Source organism: Artemia sp. Qi Xiang Cuo, chromosome 3 (assembly GCF_049724085.1).
Source record: "Artemia sp. Qi Xiang Cuo chromosome 3, ASM4972408v1, whole genome shotgun sequence".
Taxonomy (NCBI): domain Eukaryota; kingdom Metazoa; phylum Arthropoda; class Branchiopoda; order Anostraca; family Artemiidae; genus Artemia; species Artemia sp. Qi Xiang Cuo.
This window is the reverse complement of record NC_142796.1, coordinates 87,814,171-87,837,438: the sequence shown is the minus strand read 5'-3', so window position 1 is coordinate 87,837,438 and position 23,268 is coordinate 87,814,171. Positions and strand designations below refer to the sequence as shown.

At 37.4% G+C, this 23,268-nt stretch overlaps 1 protein-coding gene across 1 annotated transcript in view; it reads right to left on the bottom strand.

The window, feature by feature from the left end:
• LOC148954709 (uncharacterized) overlaps positions 1–23,268 on the bottom strand; it is a 141,457-nt gene that overhangs the window by 112,634 nt on the left and 5,555 nt on the right. Inside the window, exon 2 of the mRNA XM_089086468.1 lies at positions 18,093–18,211. Coding sequence (XP_088942594.1) covers positions 18,093–18,204 — 112 coding nt within the window. The 5' untranslated portion in view covers positions 18,205–18,211. The remainder of the gene's footprint in view (positions 1–18,092; positions 18,212–23,268) is intronic.

Here is a 23,268-nt window from a genome sequence, read left to right as displayed (position 1 = left end):
TGTTCAAATGGAAGTTGTGTATTATAACGACCAGAGAGTTTCACCCTCAAGTCCTCTTCTAAAATCATCTTTTAAAATGCGAATTCCTTTTCATACATCTCCAATGTTTTAATAGACATTCTAAACGTTTGATATGCTAGCTTACTCTAAAAATAATGAAAACGTAACAATGTAATGCATAATATACTTTTAATGAAATAACGCCATGTAGAATTTTAATACAAAAATATGTTATGATACATTATTAATATCAATGATCAACTTTGGTCAGTTTGAATCTGTTCCATAAAATAGTTCACTATGTTCTCTCTTGATATTGTAGCTATTGTCTTCTCTTAACTCGTAATCGGTAGAATAATCATTATTCCATTTTGAGTCATACACAATATTTACTGGTGTGTCACCGACAGGTTCAATATACGTTTCATCTTTGCTATTATTTGATTCATCGACTGTTTGATTAATGGTGGTAACGTTTGCTGGCACTTTGTTTTTCATCAATTCATTTTGATATTCCATAGTGATATTTTCTGACAATGCTCTTTTAATTTTTCTGGCAATTTCACTGTCTATTATTACATCATTTTTACACAGGTAACAGTTTCGGCACGTAGCTAAGATATGGTTTACGATATTCGTAGAAGAGTAGGCCTTTCTTTTATTGACCTTCCGTTGAATGCTAAAAACTAAAAGATGATGCTTGGATGTATCAGTTGGTAATATGTTACCTGCAACAGTAGCAAGGAGTTGTCCTCTATCATCAACGCTTATCTTTATGTTTGCATTCTCTTTGAGTGCAATTATCTCCGGAAATCTCAATCTTGCATATCCACCATTTGTACAATGGAATCTTTTCGGTATTCTAAAGAAATTTAATTCCTTACTGTCATGACAATGCATGCATACATTTCCAATAGTGCTACCACTTGTACTTGTTTCATAGTTTAAATACTTCTCCTTGTTGGCATTCAATGCTACAATAACATTGTCATGTGAACAAACTTTATTAAAATGTTCCATCTTCACTTTTTTTTTAAGATATGACTTATGTGTTTTTCGTTCCACTGCGTAAAAAATGTTCCATCTTCACTTTTTTTTTTAAGATATGACTTATGTGTTTATCGTTCCACTGCGTAAAAAATACTGATTTAATGCATGCAATAAACTAGGTAGTGTCGATAACCGGCCATAGAGTACCAGTGGGAAAACCGTACCGTGTCTCTGAGAAATCATAGAGTACAGTTGTTAGAACCGTAAGCATATTTTGTCATTTTAAGATACATACAAAAAAAAATAATAAAATAAATAAATAAAGTTGAATAATTTCGAAGTTTAAAAAAAAAGTATGTTTTTAAACATACTTTTTTCATACATAAAATTATGAAAAAAAAAATAGTGAATTGGAATCATCTGTCCTCATCATTAAGAGTATTCAAAACAGGACTTAAGTTTTACGTTTGAGGAAGAGAATTGTATTTTCCATAATTTTCTTACTTGAAAGTTGACTAAAATTTTGGTTTTGTGTATTCAAGAGGTTAAGAAACTTTTTTATAGTTTAATTTCTGATCGCGGGGGGTTGGGCATGGTTGAAGTTGTTTTCACGTAAAAATCTATTTTCTGTCCGTTTTTAAGTTTTAATGTTGCTCCTTACTTTCACTTGAAGAAACTTTTTTTATAATTTAATTTCTGATCGCGGGGAGCTGGACACGGTTGAAGTTGTTTTCACGTAAAAATACGTGATGCATTTTTCTGCTCGTAAACTAATTTCTTAAACTAAATAGTTACCCCGTCCTCCTCCCTCAGAAAGTTCAGAAAAAAAAACAAAAAAAAAACACAATAGCCTTATCTGTAGTGAAGCATTTTTCTACTCGTAAACTAATTTCTTAAACTAAATAGTTACCCTCTCCTCCCTCAGAAAGTTCAGAAAAAAAAAACACACAGCCTCTACTTTCTGTACGTTTTTAAGTTTCGATGTTGCTCCTTACTTTCAGTTGAAGAAACTTTTTTTTTATAATTTAATTTCTGTTCTCGGTGGGGATTGGGCACTGTTGAAGTTGTTTTCACGTAAAAATCTATTTTCTGTCCGTTTTTAAGTTTTGATATTTCTCCTTACTTTCAGTTGAAGAAACTTTTTTATAATTTAATGTCTGATTGCGGGGGGCTGGGCACTGTTGACGTTGTTTTCACGTAAAAATCTATTTTCTGTCCGTTTTTAAGTGTTGATGTTGCTCCTTACTTTCAGTTGATTTTGGAGCTTGGAGGACCTTTGAGGACCTTTGAGGACCGGTGGCTTTCTTCGGGGTTGGGGTGGGGGGGAATGGAGCCCTTTGGGGTTGTGGTAGGGGACCACACAACACTCTTCAAATGGAACGTGTGTATTAGAAAGACCACTAAGTTTCACTCTCAAATCCTCTTCTAAAATCATATTTTAAATAATCTTTTAAAATGTCTAACTGTTTCACCGAAATAATTCCCTAAAATAATAATTTGTTCTGAAAAGATATAATAAAGCCTTAAAAATTATTATAATGGGGGCTCAGGAGCCATTGGGGAGCTGGGGGCCCTTTGGAAGCCCAGAGAACCTTTGAGTACGGGGGGTTTCCTTCGGAGTTGGGGCGAGGGGATCGGAGCCCTTTGGGGTTGTGGTAGGGGACCTCACAACACTGTTCAAATGGAACTTGTGTATTATAACGACCACCGAGTTTCACCCTCAAATCCTCTTCTAAAATCATCTATTAAATCATCTTTTAAAATGTCTCTAACTGTTTCACCGAAATAATTCCCTAAAATAATAATTTGTTCTGAAAAGATATAATAAAGCCTTAAAAAGTATTATCATGGGGGACTCAGGAGTCTTGGGGGCGCGGGGGGCCCTTTGGGAGCCCAGAGACCCTGTGAGGACCGGGGGTTTCCCTCGGGGTTGGGGTGGGGGGATCGGAGCCCTTTGGGGTTGTGGTAGGGGACCTCACAACACTGTTCAAATAGAGCGTGTGTATTATAGCGACCACCGAGTTTCACCCTCAAATCCTCTTCTAAAATCATCTTTTAAATCATCTTTTAAAATGTCTCTAACTGTTTCACTGAAATAATTTGTTCTGAAAAGATATAATAAAGCCTTAAAAAGTATTATAATGGGGGCTCAGGAGCCATTGGGGGGCCGGGGGCCCTTTGGGAGCCCAGAGAACCTTTGAGGATCGGGGGGCTTCCTTCGGGGTTGGGTGGGGGGATCGAAGCCCTTTGGGGTTGTGGTAGGGGACCTCACAACACTGTTCAAATGGAACTTGTGTATTATAACGACCACCAAGTTTCACCCTCAAATCCTCTTCTAAAATCATCTATTAAATCATATTTTAAAATTTCTCTAACTGTTTCACCGAAATAATTCCTTAAAATAATAATTTGTTCGGAAGATATATATTAAAGCCTTAAATGATATTATATTGGGGGACTCCGGAGCCTTTGGGGGGCTGGGGGCCCTTGGGGAGCCCAGATACCCTTTGCGGACCGGGGTTTTCCTTTGGGGTTGGGGTGGGGGGATCGGAGCCCTTTGGGGTTGTGGTAAGGGACCTCACAACACTGTTCAAATGGAACTTGCGTATTATTACGACCACAGAGTTTCACCCTCAAGTCCTCTTCTAAAGTCATCTTTTCAGTCATCTGTTAAAATGTCTCTATCTGTATTATCAAAATAATTCCCCAAAATAATAATTTTTTCTGAAAAGATATAATAAAGCCTTAAAAATTATTATAATGGGGTACTCATGAGCCATTGTAGTGCCGGGGGACGTTTGGGCGCCAAGAGAACCTTTGAGGACCGGGGGATTCCTTCGGGGTTGGGGTGGGGGGATCGGAGCCCTTTGGGGTTGTGGTAGGGGACCTCACAACACTGTTCAAATGGAACTTGTGTATTATAACGACAACCGAGTTTCACCCTCAAATCCTCCTCTAAAATCAAGTATTAAATCATCTTTGAAAATGCCTCTAACTGTTTCACCGAAATAATTCCTTAAAATAATAATTTGTTCGGAAAAGATATAATAAAGCCTTAAAAGATATTATAATGGGGGACTCAGGAGCCATTGGGGTGCCGGGGGCCCTATGGGAGCCCAGAGAACCTTTGAGGCCCGGGGGTTTCCGTAGGGGTTGGGGTGGGAGGATCGGAGCCCTTTGGGGTTGTGGTAAGGGACCTCACAACACTGTTCAAATGGAACTTGCGTATTATTACAACCACAGAGTTTCACCCTCAAGTCCTCTTCTAAAATCATCTTTTAAATCATCTTTTAAAATGTCTCTAACTGTTTCACCGAAATAATTCCCTAAAATAGTAATTTGTTCTGAAAAGATATAATAAAGCCTTAAAAATTATTATAATTGGGGACTCAAGAGCCTTTGGGGCGCCGGGGGCCCTTTGGGAGCCCAGAGAACCTTTGAGGACCGGGGGATTCCTTCCGGGTTGGGGTGGGGGGATCGGAGCCCTTTGGGGTTGTGGTAAGGGACCTCACAACACTGTTCAGATGGAACTTGTGTATTATAAGGACCACAGAGTTTCACCCTCAAGTCCTCTTCTAAAATCATCTTTTAAAATGTCTCTAACTGTTCCACCGAAATAATCCCCTAAAATAATAATTTGTTCTGAAAAGATATAATAAAGCCTTAAAAGGTATTATAATGGGGGACTCAGGAGCCATTGGGGCGCGGGGGGTCGTTTGGGAGCCCAGAGACCCTTTGCGGACGGGGGTTTTCCTTGGGGTTTGGGGTGGGGGGATCGGAGCCCTTTGGGGTTGTGGTAGGGGACCTCACAACACTGTTCAAATGGAACTTGTGTATTATAACGACCACAGAGTTTCACCCTCAAGACCTCTTCTAAAATCATCTTTTAAAATGTCTCTAACTGTTTCGCAGAAATAATTCCCTAAAATAATAATTTGTTCTGAAAAGATATACTAAAGCCTTAAAAAGTATTATAATGGGGGACTCAGGAGCCATTGGGGCGCCGGGGGCCCTTTGGGAGCCCAGAGCGTACAACTGAACCTCCATGCTACTGAATCCTCGTGCAACTCGACCCCATTTAACTAATCCCCGTGTAACTGAATCCGCATGTAACTGAACCCTCCTGCAAGTCAACCCTCGTGCAACTCAACTCCCTCAAAACACTTTTCAGCCATTTCTTGTTAATTTTTTTTATTTCTAAACTATTTAAAATTGACAACACTGTGCAAATCATCACTTGTGTATTATACAGTAAACATTCATCCCATCTCCTCCAAAACACTTTTCAGTCATTTCTTGTTAAAATTATCCAATCACTAATTACCCCTTTTTTTCTCCACCTTCAAATGTTCCTTTAGTACCTACGCAATTAGACTAAGTCATCACCCATTTAACACTAAGATGTAAATTGAGTAATCCTCTCACAATAACAAACTAAACCAGATTATACCCACCTAGCCAGATCAAAAAATGGCGGTCACACTAAATTTATTAGTATTTGGATTCATATATACTACGAACGGACTTTCAGTCCTACATTCACGGGTTTCTGCAAAGTGTTACGGGCTTCATTTAAAAAATACCAGTTTAAAAAAAAAATATAAAGATGTATCCATGAGTTTGACCTCCAAAAAATGGGTGTTACCTCAGAAAACCCGTCTGGTAAGGTAAGTATCGTTCATTGTAATAGGTGACTGACCCTGGCAAGGCATATTACGCAATCACGTTCAGTGCTAATTGGGCGCTTACTACTAATACCGGTAATTCTTGCTCACTCTCTATGAAATATATCCCTCCCCCTCACGGAAAACTCCTCCGTGGAAACTTCATCAACATAAAGTGCACCTCTCCCGTCAAATTCCCTCCGGACAGTTCCACCTTCGCTGAGAATGCCCCTCCCTGTAAGATTTCTTGCGGACAATTCAGCCTCAAAAGCTTTCCTAATCATTCTTTCATTTGATTAAGTCTTTAATCTCTAATCGGTTTCTCGATCACTCCAGAAATGCCCCCTTCCGTGGAAATTATTTTCCGGTAAACTGAACACATTGAATAAAACCCCTGGATAATTCCCCCAGAACATCTCCACATGAAAAATTTGGCAAAGAGAATGTAGGACAATTAAAAAGAATTTCGTATAGTAATTCTGTCACCCCCTCCCCCCCGAGTGTAACATTTCCCCTGAAATAATCAGCCCCGGAAAATTTTCCTCCTCAAGGAAGATTCTCCTTATAACATCCACCCCATGCACACACACACCCCCCCCCCAAAAAAAAGAATGTCTGTATACTTCCCAATAACAAATACTATACGTAAGCAATGGGCGAATTTCATAACTTACAGGCCTCTACCCACGGACTGTGGAGGGCATTTTACGCCTAGAGACACGATTATTTGATCTTTCGATTATACTGAGCAAAATGGCTATCTCAAAATTTTGATCAGATACTCTTGGTGAAAAATGGGTTTGGGAGGGGGCCTAGTTGCCCCCCAACCTTTTTGGTCACTCAAAAGGGGCATTAGAACTTTTAATTTCGGTTCGAATGCACCCTGTCCCGATCTTCTAGGACCTTTACTTCGATACAATCACCCGTGGTAAAAAAAAACAACAACAAAACAAATAAACACGCATACGTGATAACAAATAAACACGTGTCTCCTGACTAAAATAGACTAAAAATTCCACATTTTTGAAGACAGGAGCTTGAAACTTGTACAGTTGAGTTATCTGGTTGTTACAGTTGAGTTATCTGGTTGAGTTATCTACAGTTGAGTTATCTGTTGAGTTATGTTGGTATACAGTTGAGCATACTGAATCTGATGGTGTGATTTTCATTAAGATTCCTTTAATCTTAGGGGGTGTTTTCCCCTATTTCAACAATCAGGAAAATTTTCTCAGGCTCGTAACATTTTATGGCTAGTACTGAACCTGAATCTTTTGATATTAAAATTCCGTTTTTTTATAGTTTCGGTTACTATTAAGCAGAGTCGCTCTTTACTTACAGTTCGTTACCACGAACTATTTGATTTTAAGCCAAATTTTCAAAATTTCTAAAACAGGTCTTTTGTCACTGGTTCCCGGGTAATTTAAAGGTTTTCACTAGGGGACGCAAATTGGGGGCTCTCGAAGTCGAAAAAACTAAAAAAAACTGCCACCCCCTTTTTGTCTTGAAAATCTTTGTTATCTTTACAAAAATCTTGTATCTTCATTAAAAAATTGGAAAGAAAATTCTCCCCCCCCCCCATACATTTTCGTAAATTGGCTTCCTTGGAATCATGATTTCTATATGATCACCAAGTTTTATTTGGATCAAGCTTATACTATATCATATTCACTATAGTATATCAAGCTTATACTATATCACAGCCTATACTATACTTATACAAGCCTATACTATATCATATTTCTTAATTATATACTATATATGATATTTAACTCTAACGAGAAAAAACAATTGAATGGATATCCAGCGCTTGAGTGAAAATAGCCCTTTCCCTTCAACGATGCGAAGTTCTGTTCCCAGTTCTGTTCAATATTAAATTGAAAAAAACGAAGTTTTTTCAACTGAAAGTAAGGATCAACATTAAAACGAACAGAAATCATTACGTACACAAGGGGGGGGGGGGTTGCCCCCTCCTTAAAACCTCACTCTTTACGCTAAAGTATGACTTTTTATTCCGTTTACTCAAAAATTACTCTTAAAACACAAGGGCCGCTTAATTAGAATAATAAGCTTTTTCAAAAGCTCTAAAAAAAACTTTAACATAAAGGGCGAGGTATTGGGGAGGGAGCAACTCCCCTGATATACGTAATGATTTCTGTTCGTTTTAAGTTTTAATGTTGCTCCTTGCTTTCAGTTGAAAGAACTTGTTTTTTAATTTAATCTGTTGTAAAAAAAAATCGGTTACTGTTGTGGACTGAAAGAGATATCTAGTTTAGCCTGAGTGAGATTGTTGAATATTGGATAAAGAAAATACAGTGTTAACTTAGCTAAAAATGAGAATTAAAATCGAAGAAAACACTGGTTAAAGTAAACGTGCTGTGTACTGTAAATTAAAATTGTTCATTGTTTTTTACAGTTTGCTGTATATAGCCTAGCAAAATTTAAATATCCGAAAATCTAGAAAAACGTGCGCAATTTTCTAAATAAGACAATGGACATAAAAACAACCAACTTTTTAATAATTAAAAAAAAAAATCCGAGTATTTCGGCTTCACATCCGGAAGCCTTTATCAACAGAAAAAAACAACAACAAAGTAGCACAAAACTAGCTTACAAACAAAAAACTTACTTCTGTATTTTTTGTTTTTATATAACTTATTCTTTTACATTCTTCTTTTTGTCGTCTTATAATGACTATAAGTATTATCAATTCGGTAAATTTTTCGTTATTCATATTATTGACTTACGAATAAAGTGAACATACAACTCGATACCTTTTTTATGCTCTTTCCAAATATAATAATCATTTTTGTCGGAAATGAATTTTACCCCCCATCCCTATATATACCAAATCAGGGTATATATTTGCACTTTAGGGGGGGAGATGGGAAAAGTTTAAACTTACCTCTCATTTACATCAGAAATAAAATGTACCCCCACCCCCTAATGTGCAAATATATAACCTGAATTGGTATATAGAGGGTTGGGGTAAAATTCATTAGCAACAAAAATGATTATTATATTTGGAAAGAGCATAAAAAAGGGCATCGAGCGGTATGTTTACTTTATTCGTAAGTCAATAATATGAATAACGAAAAATTTACCATCAATTCTAGTAGTAGACCATTATTTATATTTATACCATTGAATGTTAGGAATGTATCAATGCTACAATTCATATAGCATACGGCTAAATAAGATCATTAGGGGGGGGGGCTGGGAATTTATGAATTCAGATTGCTTTTTATGTTTATTTTACTAATTTAAAAAATTTTGCAAGGTGATATTGCATTCTCCTCTGCTCCCTAATAAACATTTCAGCTTATGTTTAATATATTTTGGTTTGAAATGGTCGATCAATAAAAGAACGAAAAAGAATTCAACAATGTTTCCTACTATATCATAGATAATTAAGCTGATATAACAATCACAGAAAAACGATATACAAAAGCAACTTACAATGTCCTATGGTAAGACTTAATCAATCACATTTAGACCATACACACAAACACTTCATCGCCCCAAGATATTTTTTTTTGAAAAAGGCATCACAAAAGGGCCTTATCTGAGCCTTCAGTTAAGACAATAAAACCCGCACCACTCTTTTCTTTGCCATATGTTTCCATCAATCGTGACACAGACGCAAAACCATTTTGAGTAGAAAACATACGCCCCCTTTCAAACACGATTTAGATCAAGTTCCCAATTTTTCTGACAGTGAGTCATGTTTGCCTAAGAATAATAGCCCTTCGAAACTGGGGAAATGGCCATTAAGTTCACACATAAGGGCTTTGAGACTTTTTTGGGACCCGAAATAGAGACAAACAAAGGAACTTATTAGAAGGGGAAGGAAAAAAGGAATCGGAAAACAGTAAAATACGAATAAATTTCATGAAAAAAATTAGAAAATTACGAGTTAATTACTGAGATAATGGGATATTATAGGAGGATGCGGGGGGGGGGGGCAAACCCCTACCGTAGCTCCGTGTATATAATTAGTTCAGGCCCTCCAATTCTTTCCACCATACTAGTACTTAGGTTTATTCCAAGGGGTTATTCACAAGAGCCAAGTTTCAATTTTCCTGAGGGGCTGGGGCCCTGTGGGTTACTTTTGACCCTATTGAAGTGAACTAAAAGCAGAATTTTGAGGATTATTTCGAACCCTTTTACGATTTTTACGCAAGGGATGAGACCATTCCCCGATCACCAAGTAGCTGTAAGGAGATGGATTAGCCCAGAACCCCTCCCTCTGCAGTGTAAACCTAAGAGCTTGGGGCTAGATAGAACCTTGGGTACCTTTCGTTAAAAATAATTGTACAAGAAGCATCAAAAATACCGCAGCCTTCAAGCAGACGTCATTTAAAAAGATCTTTTAAAAAAGACAGAAAATTTTGCATTAAAAGAAAATGAACCAACTTATGTTGCCATTGTCCGTTTTAAATGTCGTATTTGAGTTTTTCACACTTCTAAGATAATTGAAAATGACTGAATTGTAGAAATGTGGACCTAGAGCCTCTGCAATACTAGGAGCGGAATGAAATTTTTTGAACATAAGAAAAAGACCGAATGATTAGGGCTAACTTGCGGATACACGCAACCACAAACACACACAGACACCTCGCATTATTCTCTTAATTAGCTCTACTAGTCTATATTGTGCATTCTATTATTTTTTCGAGTCCACTCTTCTGCCATCGTCGGTCGCGACGTTAAATTTTTCAGCTCGAGGTCATTTTAGACACAGGCAAGATGGCCGTACACAGGATTTTTTCGGGGGGGGGGGGGGGTACTCAGAGATTTGTTCGAGGGGGGGGAGGTACACAAAAAAATTCGAAAACGCAAAAAAATTGTTTACATCCATTTTTGTTACGTTTTTATGAGTCAGACAAACATTTCGAGGGGGAGGGGGGTCAAACCCCTCTATGCCCTCCTGGGTACAGCCTTGTTGCAACCAGCTTAAGAAAAAATCCATGGCAAGCATAATGCCAAAGAGAACAAAAATGTGCCTCTCGCGACGCTTCGTGTCGCCATCTTTCGGCGAATAAGTCACGTTAAGTAAAAAAACACGTTTTACCAACGAGGTGATTTTTTTTTTTCAAATGAAGCAAGATGTTGCGTCCTGTGGGATGCCGGGTGCGTGGAAGTTTTCAACACATCCGGCGTCGTCGTCGTTGCGAACTCAGATTCGACCCGTAAAAACGACTTTAGAAAACCGAAACAGATTCATCATTTCGGTACCAGATCTGTGTGAACAAAGTGTAGCCAGTTAGCCATTGAACAATAAAAAACGGTTCTGCTTTACCTCCTCACTGCCGATTGCTAAGGCGCTTCTCACTACCTATGGCGCTTTTTCACTTTCGGGAGCTAACTAAGTTTTTTTTTTCTTATAAACCCTTCGTTTCTTTTTTTTTAATGTTTCTTTCAATTACCCTGAGCGATAAACTGAGTTCGGAGCTCAATTTAACTTCGTCGTTTGCCGTTTAGATATTTTTATCTATATCAGAAGAGGAAATCCGCTCGAGATTTATCGAACCGCTATAAGGCATTTTTCCGCTCGGGTTTTATCTTGGAGATTTTAAACTAAACTAAGAAAAACGAACTCTTTATAGTTATTAAGACGAGAAAATTTCGACGATGAAAAGGAATAGAGCTAGTTCTCGAATTCCAATGTACGTCAAGAATGGTTTTATACGAACTTCAAATAACAATAAAAGACACTAGTTGGTAAAGACTAAGCTTAAACACTGAAAAACTGAGAGTAAAAAAAAAGAAATTAAATTAAAATTCCCCACAACCTAATCAAAAACTAATTTTTTCGGCCCCCCTTCATTTTTACGTTCCAGTGCCGGGTAGGCCTAATCAGAGAATCAGGGGTATCCAAATCATATTGGTTCAGGACATATTAAATCACTCTCATGAGTGCCGACACCGTCTCGCAATGGCGCTTTATTCAACCTCAAAAGCAAAAATTGTCTTTCCGTTGCTGCAGATGAATTTGGCAGAGACATAAAAAAAACTGCGCGAAGCTTAGATTCGCACTAACCACGGGGTTGTCACCGACGCAACTGTGCTTGCCAAGCTCACACTAAAATGCTTCTAGTTCCTTTTTTTTTATCAAATCACCCAGTGAATCGCGGATAACTCAATTTTCCACCAAGCTCTGAATGAGGTCACTTACCGCTACACTAGGATCAACGCACTTAAACTGAACCAAAAGCTCATTACCAGAATAGACCCTGCTGAAAATTTCTACGTAGAATCTCTGATAAAACGTTACATGCTTATTTTTGACGGAGGTCAACTTCCAATTAAAACAAGAACAAGATTAAAACAATTACTCATTTCACCACAGAGTGCCTGAAACTTCAGTCTAATATAGGTGATTTCATATGATCTGAAATTGTTGGTAGACCGGACAATAGTCTTAAAGGGGTCATTTTCGTTCACAACTTTATCATTGACAAAAATCTGCATAATTTCAGTTAGGATTTCGTACACTTTCTTAAGAATCATGTGAACTCTAACCATTTCGCCCGGGATTTCTAGGTTTAGACAGTTCACTACCGGTAATATATATCCCACAAAGAAGTAATGCAGTCGAAGTTTAAGAATTCCACGTCTCTCATAGGCATTCGTTACAGTGAGAATATTGTCAACGAGCATACTCTGGAAATAAATTTTCAGGTCATTCCACTGTTCCAGCAGCCTCTTGACTCCTCACTCCATTCAGCGTGATTGATGAATATACGCATCGCTCATTCTGCCAAATCGTTTAAATAAAGAACACGAAAAGTACTAACATGACATTTACTAGAATCTCAATCTCTGTCGGTAAATCCACCGTTTTTATAAATAAAGAACACGAAAATACTGACATGACATCTATCGAAATATCTATCTCTGTCGGTAAATGAAGCGCTATTACCGACTCGTGCAGTGACTTTACTGATGGTGCCACAATTTTCCATTCGGTTAATAAAGAACATGAAAATACTAACATGACTTGTAAAGAAATTTCGATCTCGGTCGGTAAATGTAGCGATTTTACCGAATCGTGCAGTGATTTTGCAGACGGCGCCACAATTTTCCATTCGGTTAAACAAAGAACACGAAAATGTTGACATGACATCTATCGGAATCTCTATCTCTGTCGGTAAATGAAGCGCTTTTACCGACTCGTGCAGTGACTTTACTGATGGTGCCACAATTTTCCATTCGGTTAATAAAGAACATGAAAATACTGATATGAATATACAGAAATTTCAAACTTGGTCGGTTAATGCTGCGTTTTTACTCACTCGTGCAGTGATTTTTCGGATGACGCCACAATCTGGTCGTAACTTGGCGGACAATGCCAAAATTTTTAATACGGTTAAATAAACAACATGAAAATACTAACATGACTTGTAAAGAAATTTCGATCTCGGTCGGTAAATGTAGCGATTTTACCGAATCGTGCAGTGATTTTGCAGACGGCATCACAATTTTCCATTCGGTTAAATAAATAACCTGACAATAATGACATGATATCTACCAAAACCTCAATCTCTGTCGGTAAATAAAGCTGTTTTACCAATTCATACCCTGATTTTACGGATGGCACCACAATTTTTCATTTGGTTAATAAAGATCATGAAAATACTTAAATGACACATAACAAAATCTCAATCTCGGTCGGTAAATGCAGCAGTTTTAGAGGCATGTGCAGTGATTTTATGGATGACACCAAAATTTTCTATTCGGTTAAGGATCATGAAAATACTGCCATGACATCTACTAGAATCTCAATCTAGGTCGGTAAATGCAGCGGTTTACCGACTCGTGCCACGACTTGACGGACAGTGCCAAAACTTTCATTCGATTAAATAAAGAACATGAAAATACTGACATGACGTGTGACGAAATCTTGACCTTGGTCGGTAAGTGTAGCGTCGGTAAATAATATGCTAGTGAAACTGTACAGATGTGGAATTATCTTTCAGGTCGGGAAAACTATCAAATCGCACTCTTATTTTTGCTCTAAAAAGATGAACTGAGCCAGGCATCCCAGCTAGGGAATGCCTTCGAGTATACATCCCCCCCTCATTATTTGTCTAACCCAAAATCTCTTTATTTGTTTAAACTAATGTTGTGGCCCCTTAAATCGAAACCTACCTTCTCAGGAGCCTCAGGAAGCTCAGGAGGTCATCACAACTATCCTATACTTAGACTATGCAGATGAACTAATTAAAGATCTAAAGCCGAACTGGCCACCCATGACAAGAGGTCAGTTATACTGGCCGTAATTCCGTTTGGTTTCTTTGTCGTGAGCTCTCTCTCTCTCTCTCTCTCTCTCTTTGTATTTTTTGCAGATGCACTGAGTGTCTTAGATAAAATGCTAGCAGAACAAATATATTTTTAGAGGGTTTCAGAGTTGAGGGTACAAGAATAGGTTTGAAAATTAATTTTAAGAAGACTAATTCCCTTAGACTTAGGAATAAATGAAGATGCAGGAGTTATATTGGGCAACAAGAAGATCGATCAACTGCATAGCTTCATGTACCTGAGTAGTATTTTATTAGTAAAGATAGTTGATGGAATGAAGATGTAAAGTAGAGTAACCAAGACCGAAAATGTTTTTTCACAGTTGAAATTTGTTAGAAGAATAGGAAGATAAGGCTAGGAACCAATACTAGAATATTGGAAGCTACCGACTCGTACAGTGATTTTGCGGACGGCATCAAAATTTTCCGTTCGGTTAAATAAATAACATGAAAATAATGACATGACATCTACCAAAATCTCAATCTTTGTCGATAAATGCAGCTGTTTAACCAGCTCATGCCCTGATTTTACGGATGGCGCCAAATTTTTTCATTTGGTTAAATATATAGCATGAAAAAAGTGACATGACATCTTTCAAAATTTTGATCTCAGTGGGTAAATGCAGCGGTTGTACTGACTGGAAAGAATGGGCAAAAACCTCATTGAGTAGCAACTAGTACCAGTTACTTGCAAGACGGCAAGGTCGCAGTCACATTTTACAATAGGTTAAGCGGTTAGTAGACTATGAGCCGTGGGTAGTAAAGAGAGCGATGCTCATCCAAAGGACGCACATGTCAGTTTCAAACTTAGTAATTTATGTGAGTTGGATGATTGATCTCAAGGGCTAAAGAATAGATTAATGAAAGGAATTAGATATGTTGAGTTCAAGAACAAACCGAGTAAAAACAAAGGGTTGAGGCTCATGAATATATTCGACAAAGACTATCGTGAACAGACCAATGCCAATTTTCACAAAAACAACGAGTCTAAATGAATTTTAATTGCCGAGCAGCTTGTTTGCAACCCGTTTGAGCAGGTTGCAACCCGTATGCCACATAAGCAGCCAAAAGAATCAAATTGGCCGTGCATTACTACCAAAAACTCTAAAATTCATAGAAAAGGAAGGCGTAAGCAAAGAGGTGCTTATTTTTCAAAGATTAATAAAAAAAAATTTCGAAATAAGTTTTTCAAAGAAAAGTAAAGGCCATTTTAAACTTAAGCTCAGGAGATACAAATACCTGTTAAAATTCAAATTCAAAACGACCAGAAATTACTATTAAAGAATAAATGAAACCGAAAACGAACCAAAATTAAATAAACAATCATAGCAAAAAAAATACAACAAGTAATAATATAAATGAATAAATAAATCTTAAAGCGAGTAATGCTTAAATTGAATATGCAAATCAAGCATCAAACGAAAACAAATATTTTGCGAATAAAGTATAAATGAAACTTAAAACGAAAAGAAATTAAATAAACAATCAATGCGAACAAACATACAATATATATTAATGTAAATGAATAAATAAATCTTAAAACGAGTGAAACTTAAATTGAATATGCAAATCAAGTTTGAATCGAATAAAAATAACTACAAACAAGAGTTTGGGTATCGTATCACTGAAGAAGCCTAAAACTTACTGCGTCACTGGCGCTTTACTGAAAAAGAATTATATTACAAATGTTTTCTTTTGTACTTAATATTGAAAATAAATATTAAAATTACAGTAAAATTTTGAACTGATGAGCTTTTAGCAATTAATATCATTAGCTTTGACAGTGTTGCCGAAGTTCTCAAAGAACTGATAGAATAGAACAAAGACAAGATAATAAAAGAAAAAGCCCAGGTTCTGCTCTGCCACATTACCTGCTTTGATTTAATTCTAATATTTATGGTCATACGCCAGGCCATGTTCAAGACAAAGGTTCTTGGGAGTTTCAAACTGAACAGCTTGATCTAGTGATTGCAAACACGAGACTCAGGGTGACATACGACATCTTAAGTGCTCTCCTTTGAGACTGATTAGAGAGGGAAATCGAGGCATAAAAAGCAGCAGTGGAAAAAAGCTGGTTTAATAGCCAAAGACAAGTTCCAACTAAAATAACAAACTAGGCGTCCACCTGCTCGTTATTCAGAGGCAATTTCTAATTCTGGGGCCAACCCGCTGGATGACTGAACATTGCTCTATGCTACGGAACTCTGAGACATTCTCAGAGCCCTAGTGAACGGCTTGGAGGATGCAATCCATGATAACTCTTTTCTAGACCAAAGTCTACTAGGCAAAATGAAAGCCTTTCCAAAATCACGTAGACGTTTCCGGAAAAAGACCTAGATCCCGCGGGACTCAAGTTAGAGCTAGTGGCCAAACCTGAGGTCGAAAGCTATAAGTTATTGATCGGACCATCTTTGAGACTATTCCGTGAAATTTATGCGGTCAAATCGATATTTACGACTCTGATCAGTTTACCAGTGGATTAGGACAGCATCACCAGCTTTGGCCATGGCGGAAAGAAATTTCATCAAATTCAAACTGGTCATGACACGTTCACGCACAAAGATGGACGATGACCGTGTAGATCACCTCGGGCTTTGAGATGCGCTTTGAGACTTTGCTTAAGATGTGCTTTGAGACTTTGAAAAAGATGTGCTTTGAGACTACCAAACTCAGACGTTTGACTTTTTAACTGAAGTTTTGTAGTTGCATTTTCTTCATTCTGTGTTAATCCGTATATTTTAGTTGAAATTTTCATTTTCTCATTTCTGAGTTCTCTTTGTATAAAAGTCATATTATCACTTTTTCCCTCACGTATTACTCATTTGTCCACTAGATCACCAACTAGTTGTACATGTGTTTCTTACGAGAAAAGGAACTAAATGACTATTCTTTCTCAGGTTACGATTCTTGGGGCTGAACTGTGCTCTCAAGTTTCGTATTCGAAACGGACATCATGCTAATTGTTGGTAAAAAAAAAAAAAAAAAAAAAAAAAAAAAAAACGGTAAAAAAGACCAGTCACTCAGTAAAATCTCTTGCTCCCCACCTCCCGAAATTTTGGTTAGTAGCGCCCCTGGTAGTGCCAAGATATTCACCATTATTTTCTGCCAACTGACAACTTCAAAACGGCTTGGGTTCGCAACTTTCGTCCTTCAAAAGAGATGGAAGACATCTTCCACTCACATCAGCGGCAAGTGGCACTTGATCCTCAAAACCGTACTAGTAAGAGGGCTTCTATCTCCACCCTTCGGTGGCTCCCCAAGGGATTTCTCTTTCATCACAGTCGAAGCTTTAGATGCCCAGTGGAATATACCCCTCCCCCTCAAGCATGACTTTGGCAGCCATTACTGGCATCATTCCATCCAATCTCTGCAGCATATTCCTCAAAATACACTGTCTCATGGTCAGACACTGGGCAGGAAGGTCAGTGACAGGATGGTAACTGAAATTAGTAGTAGTATGCCCCTTATTTAGCCAGCTACTCTCAAAGACCACGAGAAGGTTGTCACCACCACTCCCTCTCACTCCATTTTTTGTAGAGGTCTGAATTAATTAATATTGTTTTTCTTGATGAATTGAAGCATAAACAATCCCAATTAAAGTTGAACTTCTCAAACTACTGATAACTTAAAACTTATTAATCCTTGTTCGTTTAAGATTTTACACCAAAGCACATCTCTAATTTAAGATTCATAGTTTGTAATGTTCCTAAACAGGGCAATTAAGTAAATCTTTCAAAACTTGGAGAATTTGTAAGACCCTATCTAATACTTTGCCTGTAATTTACCAGCTTCTGACATTAACTTACCAGCTTCTAGTATAAAATCTAATTGCCACTGAAAGGAGTAATAACTTCAATTAAGTTCAAGAATGGCCAGAGGGGAGGAGCCAACGTCTAAAACTGTGCAGTAATTGGTAAAACCATATCAACTTAAAAAAAAATTCACAACCTCCCCTCCCCAGAAAGTAATATAGGGTCCTTTATTAAGTTATGATATGCAGTTATGCCCCCCGGCATAACTTAAAACCCTTGCCCTGAGGGTTGTGGGGGAGTGTCCTCCTCAAAACATATTTTCTATCTGGAAATCAACTACGCTGAACAAAATGGCTATCTCAATGGCTTATTCTTACCACACTTACCATTGTCAGGGTGTGTGTACAGCACGTGACACTCTTTAAGTATCTTCTCGTTGGTTGTCAAGGTCACATCTTCAAGAGCCGAAACAGTTTTCTGCTTTACGTTTTTTGGCATAGCAAGTCTGAAATAAACAGAAGAATTACGATCTATAAAGAAAATATCAAAGTTTAAGAGTATATTCTAAGATCTTAAAGCAGTAAATACTTAAAAATTAGATATTACTTATAGTATTAAAGTAAAGTATTAAAGATTAAATTTTCAAAGTATTTTCTAAGATCTTAGTTCAAACCTATGGGTTCTGAAACTTAGGATTTACTGAGAAGACTAGAGGTGGAGCCAGATAGACATAAAAAGGAAAAATGGTTTACCATTTCCTATGTACAAAATAGATCCCCTTTCCCGTAAAGTACTAAAGACATCAGAATGAAAAGTTTTTGCCCCCTAACTCCCTCTTGGTTCATACCTTAAAACCAGGATATTCAATGTTTTTTCTTTGTTTTGTTACAAAATTATGAAGATTAGCACTTATTTTTTGGTAAGTGCTATTATGACACTGAAAAAAAAAATGGCTGAAAACAATTCTGGGAATTTTGATCATGGTGTCTAATGCAAAAAATTGAATTTAATATTTGTACTTTAGATAATAAAAATTAAGTGTGAAAACTGGTATTTTCTGAACCAGAAGAAAATGGGTATTTTATTTTTATGTAAATAAAGTTGAAACACAAAGGTATAAATACAACAAAATAGGATAACTGTAGTCATGGTAGAAGTGGATTAAATTAGGCTTGGTAGAAGTAACCAAACAAAGGTTTTGGACTTACAATTCCAACATTAGCAACTCATGTCTGATCAACTGTCTCGTAAATTCTCAAATACCAAATTTTTTGAAAGTCAAACATCACTTACGAAAATCTATAATACTGTTATGTTTTGATATTGGAATGCAGTCTTAGCTTCACATTTGTCACCAAGAGGCTCAAAAATCTTCAAGTACTAATTTTTTTAAAATTAAGACTGTATATGGAAAATATACTTAGTTTGATTTTATTTAGGACAGTCAAACTGCAATCTCAATGATTCTGATTAAATCAGTAAGGGTCATTCTCTAGATAATCTCTAAATAATCATATCCTGAATGATGTCTAACATTGAAAGTTGTGGGACTGGTGCTGCTCCTACTCATACACCAAATATGGGAGACAACTGGACTCCAGCCAGAACATTTAGAAATAGCCTATGACGATAAATCTACTCATGTTACTAACGGGACTCCAAATACGGTGGACTAAAAATAACCAAGAGGCCCTAACAACCGCTCATAGCAACCAAAACTAATATGTAAGAGTAAAAATATTATTTCAATTTCCGATGAGAGAAAAGGGTTAAAATAATTTGACCTACTTTGTAGAGACAAATATAATGCAACATTGTCATGTAAAAACAGTACCTCTAATATCTACTTAGCCGATAAAGCTGAGGGGTTGGGAAAACTTGTTGCATAGAGTTGGTTAAGTTAGGCTAGGTATTGAATATAATGAGTACTGGAAGGCCTGCTTTTCAGATTGAACAATATATAGTTGACATTATAGACAATCGAAATGGCGTTAACCATTTCTTTGATGCAAGTTGCTTTTTTATAATTAAATAGTTTATATATAATTAATTTAGTTATTACCTTTATTCTAAGCTACTACTCTTCAGTACATCATTTATACTTTCTTTCTAAACTTCTGACTTCCATTCAAGTTATCTGTTTTTTGCCAAATTTCTGTCTCTTGCTAACCTTCTATTAGGTTCATTCGACCGTGAAATAGGGGACTTTTAAACTGTTCCACATTCTTGATTATTAGCAGATTCCATCCAAATACATGGACTGTTAAAAAAATTTATTTCTACCAAAAAATATAGTTTATTCTGAACAAATGGTACCCACAAATGGGTTTATAGATCCTTAATTTAGAGGCCTGGCCATCTCATAATTGCTAAGAACTGCTAAAAGTGTTTATTTTAAACATAAAATACACAGAAAGCATGAACAGTGGGTTTAAACAAGCAATCCCTCCAACACTTGTTGAAGAGGAGGAACAAGCCAATAACTTCGAAATTCAGTCAAAGAATAAAACTGACCTGAAGGCTGCTAAGAACTGCTATCCGAACAAATAATCCCGAATACTGGGACACTTACTCAGAAAATTTAAAACTCCTAAAAGATGATATAAGGAGAGCAAAAAGAACCTTGTGGAGGACTTTCTATGAAAGTATAGAGTCAGACGAAGCTGGTAATAGGCTACTAAAGAGTAAAGACTCTGAAGAAAGATCACCGGGCACACTTTGGAAGTGTTGCAAGAGTAGATGGTACTCTCACAGTGGAACTGGAAGAAACCCTGAACCGCATGCTCGAAATACACATAAAAGACCCTGAAGAAAATAGTCCCATGCCAGCTTATTTTATAAACCCAAATATAGGGGAGGAGCTGGCGTCCCGAATTGTAGAGGAGGACTGGGTAATAAAGGCCCTTGAGCCAAAATGATATATCCTATAATGCTCCAGAAAGGATGAGAGAAAATACAACCAATTATATTGGTATTGCAAAGACAAGCCTCACTTTGGGCTATGTCCCCTGTACTTGCCTCAAGGCCAGGGGCGTTTTCATAGCTAAACCAGGGAAAGAGGACTTTCAAACCCCTGGTCTTATAGAATGATTATGTTGACCTTCTTTCAATTGAAAGTGATAGAAAAATTGATTCATTGGTTTTGGATAAGTAACCCGGAGACCAAGAACATGATATCCAAAAAGCAAATGGGATTTAAGATAGGAGGCTCTACAGACGCTGCGATTCATCAATTGGTGTGGCGGGTAGAGAAAGCCCTAGAATGTAAAGAATACGCCTTAGGCATACTCCTTGACATGAAAGGAGCATTTGATAATGCTACTTATGAATCCACAGAAATGACCATGGAGAAAGCAAGACTAGATAGATCTATTCAGAAATGGAATTCTCATATGCTCAGAAATCAACAAATTGTCATTGAGCTAAAGGGAACAAAAAAAACGAAGACTGTTCAGACAGGATGCCCGCAGGGGTGGGGGGTAATCTCCCCATATAATTGGAACCTGGTCCTTAGCAGCCTGCTTTATTAAATCAGCAATCCGGAGATAGCCAGGCATATGCAGAAGACCTACTATCCTTACTGAGAGGAAAATGTCTAAGGACAGTTTGAAAATCCAAATATGGTCACAGAATCATAAACTACGCTTAGCACCTGAAAAGAGTGAATTAGTAGTATTCACAAAAAAGATGAAATGGAAAATTCCCTCTGTTCTAAAAATATATGATCACCCATTATCTCTGAAAAAGCAGGTGAAATACCACGGGGTCACAATTGATTACCAACTGACCTAGAAAGCTCATTGCCTTTAAAGGGCAAAGAAAGCCACAGCTTCCCTAATTCAGTGTCAACGAATTGTGGGAAAGAACTGGGGCTTGACTTTCAATAAAACCATGTATTTATATAAAACGATAATTAGACCAATCCTGTCACATGGAATAGTGGTTTGGGTCAATTCAACCCGAATTGTGAGCCACATAGCCCCCTTAATAAGGGTGCAAAGGCTAGCATGCCTAATGATTACATCAGCATATCATGGAACCAATACGGCATAGAAATACCCATAGAAAATTTTCTAGAGGAGGAAGCAGTAAAAAGTGCTGTTAGACTACAGATAAATGGTCAGTTGACCCAAAGACACCAGATACAAAATGGGAAAAGTCAAGACCATGTTGGCATCTGTAGCTCATTGTTTCAGTGCAAGGAGCTGCCGATGCCTAAAGATAATACTATCCCAACAATAAAACAGGAGAGGCAATTCCAATTTGTCATGAAATACAGAAAGGAAGTGGAGCAGGAGATAAAGTTGAACCACCAAAGTAACGTGATAATATGCTATACTGATTGTTTGTGGTTTGATGAAAAATCGGGGACAGGAGTAGTAATATATCAAAACACTTTTGATGTGGACAAAGAGGTAATCAGTTATCACCTGGGAGAATTTGCTACAGTTTTTCAGGCTGAAACACTTGGACTAGAACGGCAGCTGGAAGACTGTTGGAAATGTTGGAAGTACTGGAAAAGATATATGTACCTTAATTCACAATCAAGCATGCCCAAAGGCTCTTCAGAATTTAAAGAGCCGGCAAAATAGAGAATAAGGAATGCTACGAAGCCCTAAATATATTGACATCCAAAGGGAACCATATTACCCTGATGTGGGTCTCAGGGCACTCTAGAATAACGGGAAATGAGATGGCAGATGAAGCAACTAAGGCTGGGACATCACTGAGAAATTATGAACCAGAACCGTTCATCCCAAATTCTCAGAATTGCTGGAAGGCGGCTGTGAGGAGTTAGAGCAGTGAGAGAGCGGAACAAAATTGGCATAGGAAGGTGGAGTATAAGGAAACAAAGGAATTAGGCTACTCCTGAAGTTCAACCCCACCCTGACTAAACATTTTCTACTACTGAAAAGGTTCCAGACGAGAATGGTCACAGAAGCCATAACAGGAATTGGAAATCTCGGGAAACATCTTTCCCGAATAAGGAGGGGGTGAATCCCCATTATGCCAAAAATGCGAGATTGCCACTGCAGAAGAAAGGAGGAATCTGATTAGAAATCCAGCTTGAGATATTTCCTAATGTTATTGTTAAACTGGAGAACATAGAAATGGAAGGAGAAGTCTGACAGCTGGCAAGATGTATGGTAAGGGGGGAGAGGTTGATCCCATTATTGATCCCCTCCCCCCGACCATAAATAGAGCGTAGTTTAGGGGGTGTAGAGTCAATGGGCCTTGAAGGCCTGAACCTTCAATGCCCAGCTACCTTTCAAACTAACTTATTGATAGTGGGTTTGCCCCTCCTAATATTAACAATGTCTATAAATTTGACATAGCTAACTTTTCTCTGTTGGGTATTGTTGTTGTCCAAGGCTGTAGCATCCAATGTATGTTGTTGCCCAATGCAACCGAAAATTTGAAAATGGCTTTGAAAAAAAATTTAAGTAAGGAAGAATTCCCATTTAAAAGCTGATCTTATTGGTCCAAGTTTATTGCAAACACGAATTTATGGGAATTTCAAAAAATAGCCAGAAACCCTCAAAAATAGTGTTGAACTGAAAT